Source organism: Monoraphidium neglectum, assembly GCF_000611645.1.
Source record: "Monoraphidium neglectum strain SAG 48.87 unplaced genomic scaffold scaffold04187, whole genome shotgun sequence".
Taxonomy (NCBI): Eukaryota; Viridiplantae; Chlorophyta; class Chlorophyceae; order Sphaeropleales; family Selenastraceae; genus Monoraphidium; species Monoraphidium neglectum.
In genome coordinates, this window is record NW_014009442.1 from 1 (window position 1) to 4,887 (window position 4,887).

Genomic DNA, 4,887 nt, shown 5'->3' on the forward strand with positions numbered 1-4,887 from the left:
GTATGGAGGGGGTGTCTAGGGGGTCAGGGGTGGGGCTCAGGTTTAGGGTTTTTGTGATTTTGAGTGAGCGGTTGCGGCTGGCAGGGGACGGCGGTCGAGCGGCCGCCGCCGCGGGTCTCGCGTGCTTTTGCTCGTGGTGGCAGCGAAACCAACGGAAACAACTGCCCGAGGCGTTTCTTGCGCATGGGCGGCGTGTCAGCGGTGCACCCACCAGGCAGACCATCCAATTGCAGACCACCGCGCGGCTGAAGGCCTGGGAGAACGTCAGGGACGTCTTGGCGACCGCGGACGCCTGCGGGGCGAGTATACAAGGGTGCCGCGACGCGGGTGCGGGGACAAGGTGAGGGGGATGGGGGGATGGGCGGTGGAAACCGCGCCGCCGCTGCCGCCTGCTGCATGCCTTCACAGCAGGCTCTGCAACCGCCCGCGCTCGGCAATGCTGCATCCACATGGTGGGTTTCTCCGAATATTGGTCCCAGTGCGGGGCCTGCACTCGAACAAGCCCAGGTCAGGGGCACCACCCGCAATCTATGCCGCTCTCCCTTCCAACTACAGACAGCGGAGGCGGTCAGGACTGAAAATACGCCCCTTGTCGCCCAGCCCCAACTGCCCGGCCCTGCGGCTGCCCGGGGCACTCACAATGGGGCCGGCGGATGAAGCCGGGGTCATCAGCCCGGTGGCCGCCACAATCCACACCAGCAGCGCCGCGCCGAGCATGTTACCCGTGAAAGACAGCGCCCAGTTGCTCGCCACCTGCTGGAGCGTCGCCTTGCGCTGCGCGGTGGTTGGGGGAGGGGGGTTGCCGGCAGGGGTGCGGGGCGTTGAGGCATACATGCTGATGAGGTGTGCTACAGTGTTACAGATTCTGGGGGTTGATTGCCAGCCTGAAGGGCCGGCTATGCTTTGAAAAGCAGCAGCCATGTCTGTAACCACTATTCCGATATATGATTCAAGGTGCACAAGATGCAGCTGCGATTTAGCGTCGACCCCTGCAGTCACGAACACACACATACACACACACACACACACACACACACTCATCGCCGTGCTCGCTCGCCTGCCCGCACACACATTAACTCGTATACACACTCAACACACGCAAACACGCACTCACTCGTCACGCAGCCATGACAACCCACTCCCATTCGCCTCGTACACACCCACGCGATCAACTCCGCGCAACGCACCTCGATGGCGGCCGCTGTCATGAGCGCCACGTTGCCCGTGAAGAGCTCTGCGCCGCACACCATCACGAGGATCAGCCCAACAGGCAGCCCGAACGACCCCACCACCATCTTCTGTAGGCCGGGGTTCGAGGCCGCCAGGCCTGCGCGCGGGGCGGAGGGGAGGTGTCGGCGGCGCTGCTGAGCGGGAAACTCGCGAAGCGCTTGCTTGGGCGGCGTGTCGGGGGCGGCCGGAGGCTGACAAGGTCGGGCTGACGAATCAAAAAGTGCTTCGGGGGACATGGCAACTGCTCCTGGGGCTGCAACGACACGGTTTGTTCGCAGGGCTCGACTGCGAAAACCGCGTGCAAGGACTGCGTCCGCGCCACCCACCAGGGCAGTTGCCGCCCACGGTCAGCAGCAGCAGGCCGCCGAGGCCGATGTATATCCCAGCCAGGACGCCTGATGATGTCATGGTGAGTCAAGGGGGGCGGCGGAGATGGACTGGGCTCGGCTGTACCGCCGCCACGGCGCACAGGGAGCGCTGCTGATACCATACGGGTCTGAGCGGTGCACGTTGCAAGCAACTCACCCCCCCCCCAAAAAAAAACACACACATATACACACACGATTTTGCCCAGCAGCCCCGCCCCCTGGCGCCCATCTGGGTCAGCATATGCAGAGTGACCCCGCTACAACATGACTGAAGTTTGTGTGTATGTGTGCACGTGTGTGTATGCATGTGTGTATGTGTGTGTATGTGTGTGTGTTGGGGGAGGGAGGGTGTGCTTGGGAGATGGTGGAAGGCTCACCCATGAACAGCACCTTCTGCCATGGCATGGTGGTTCTGGCCGCCCCCAGTCCCACAACGGTCTCATACCTGTGGCGGGGCGAAGCGGCGGCGTATGTGCGTGCGCGTATGTGTGCGGGTGGGGCGGGCACGTGAGGCAGGTTGGGCTGGGTCGAGCTGAACGGCCTGTGGCTTGTATAAAGCAGCCGAGGAGCTGCGTGCTCGGCTTTGAGGCTCGGATGTGTGCACAACACGACACGGCGCAGCACGGACACACCAGGCAATCGGCCGGCGCAGCACATGCAAAGTCGCGGGGGTTGCGGATGACAATCACACTCACGCCTTCGCAGGGGGCACGATGTCGCGGAACGCCTCTGGAGATATGACAGGCGCCGGCGCCGGCGCCGGAGCCGGCGGCGGGATCACGATTTTCGGGACGCCGTTGGTGGCCACGCCGTTGGCGGCCGCAACAGCCTCGGACACCTCGGCGATGCGCACGGACACCCGGCGGCGCGCGGCGGGGGCGGGCTGGCGAGCGGCGGCGCCGCACAGCCCTAGAGGGCGGCAGGGTGTGAGCGAGTCCGTTATTCGGCATCGGGGCGGCGGCGTTGCCGGCGCGCACGGCACTGCGGCAGCGGGCATGTGGGCTCCCCCCAGCCAGCTGCACAGCACGGCGTGGTCGCGTCTTGATTATGTTGCGGCTGCTCACCGGCAATACGCCTGGGCTGAGCAAGAGGGGTAGGACTCGCACGCATGACTTGCATGGCTTTCACTCGCGAACTGGCTTGATTCCGAGCGAGCAGGTGGCGGGTGTCAGGTGATGGACCACAACAGGCTGAAAGAAACGAAGTATTGATAGCTGCAGTTACGACATTCCAATTGCTTGCATTTTCTCAACACAAGGCGCAGTGGCATGGACTCTCACGAGGGGCACATGCCAAGGGCCACGGGGCGGGGCTGCAGTCAACCAGGATGCCCCGCGCGCTTCAATTGCAACGATTTGAAATTTTCATGGTGCTTTCAGTCGCAGGCACAGACGCTGTGGGGGTGGCCTTCTCCCATGCCCCCAACCTGGTGCCATGCATGCCCCCTGCATGCCAGGTCTCGCACTCACTCAGCTGCAAACGCATGCGCATCAGTCCTCTCCAACTCTGGCATCCTGCTCAATCAACTACTCTCAGCCCAAAGCAGGTGCATCAGCTTCCCGCGCCGCCCACCCCTGCGCCCACGCCCCCTCTGGCCCCTGCGCCGACACCCCCTCTGGCCCCGGCGCCCCCTCCGCCCCTGTCGCCGCGCTTCCCCGCGCCCCGGACCAGCGCCTGCAGGCGGGCCGCGCTCCCAAAGTACGTCGCCTCCCCCCACTCCGGCCGCGAAAGGCAAAGCGCGCCCCCTAACCCCCACGCGCCGCCGCCCCTCCCCGCTGTCCCCGCCGAGCCCTCGAGCGCCGCGGGAGCGGCGGCCGCCTCGCCGCCTGCGGTGACGTCACCGGGCGGCTTCGGGAGCATGACTAACTTCCACACGAGGCTGTAGCGCGGCCGCCCCGCGCCGGCCGACGGGGCTGACAGCCTGCGGCAGGCGGCGGCAGATGGGATGAACTCGGATCAGGGATTGCTGCAAAGCCCAGCGGTCACCCGCGTTCGATGCGGGTGCATGAGATCCAACAGATTGTGCACGTGACTTGAGGGCTCAATGTGCAAGTGACTTGAGAGGGGCGAAGCATGAGGCATGCCCCGCACAAGAACGCGGGCAAGGCTCTGCCCGTGAACCGAAGCGGCATCAGTGGACGGCCCTGGGCGGCGCTCGGGCTGCCGCCCCATTGTTGTGCAGGCGGCCGCCGCTTGCCGTGTGCTCGGCCCTGCGCCAAGAAGACTGACACATATGTAATCATTGTGATCATTATACACCACACATATACACGCAATGATATGAAGATCACCAGATACTAATGGTCTCCTCGGCAGGGGTGACCCCTGGGGCGCCCGCACACGTGCGATTAAGGGCCCCCCGCGACCCGCGAATGCGACGCACGCGCTCAATACATCACACTCGAGCAGCGAGCGCGGCGTCGCACAGCGAGCGCAGCGTCGCAGCTGCGTGCAAGACGACGGGCAATCCCACATCGGGTGCGTGTGCCTGTCGGCCCTCCCATCGCGGCGCCGCCCCCATCCCGCACATTTCGCCCCCCCACCCCAGGCGAGGCCCAGCCGTCCGATTCAAGCAGGCCCAAGCTCAAAAGCAACCCCCAAAACCGCCCCAACCACTCAGACCCCAGATCACACACTCCCTCCAAGAGCACCAGATCTCCAGATCGCCGGCCCCCACCTGTGCACCGCGTCCTGGTGCATCAGCACCGCGCGGCCCGGCTTGGGCCGGATGAGCAGCCCGCAGTCGGTGGCCGCATCCAGCACGAGCGTCTCTGCATCGTGGTCCTTCGGCCATGAGTCATCCAGGTACACCAGCAGCGACACAAACACCGGCCGCCCCGGCTCCCGGTTGAAGTAGCTGCGGGAGAGATCGGTGTTTGACATTTTAAACCTCGTTTTTGGAGGGAAGGAACGTGGGGGTCAGCATGCGAAGGCGTGGATTCCAAGAGACCCCTGGAGAGGCACAGCTGATGGCTGGTTGGTGTTGCCAGGCGGCGTGCCAACGCCACTCCAGGGGCGATATCGGCCCCCTCCGAGAAGCAAACCGTCTCCGACGCTGTGAGCATCGCAGCCTCAGCCCCGCGGTTCACCCCCAAAACTCAGGCGGTACCCCCCCCCTATCCGCCCACCGGCCGACCCTATCCACCCAGGGCGAGTCTGGGAAAGTGCAGGGATCCGCATCCACGTGCCAGCTGAACGCGTCGCCCGCCACCGCGGCGTTCGCCACCCACTGCGCGCAGTCCACCGCCGGCGGCGCCGCCTCTGCCCCCGCCTCCTCTCCCCCAGCCGG

The 4,887-nt window shown here is 65.2% G+C and overlaps 1 protein-coding gene across 1 annotated transcript; it reads right to left on the minus strand.

The window, feature by feature from the left end:
• Nucleotides 1-528: 528 nt before the first annotated feature.
• MNEG_13997 (hypothetical protein) lies at nt 529-4,481 on the minus strand (the record flags this gene model as incomplete). Its single annotated transcript, XM_014037531.1, has 9 exons — nt 529-549; nt 640-774; nt 1,188-1,327; nt 1,557-1,625; nt 1,976-2,043; nt 2,294-2,507; nt 2,663-2,678; nt 3,171-3,519; nt 4,276-4,481. 9 exons carry the CDS (start codon nt 4,479-4,481, stop codon nt 529-531), a joined length of 1,218 nt encoding a protein of 405 aa, XP_013892985.1.
• Between the last annotated feature and the right edge of the window lie 406 nt (nt 4,482-4,887).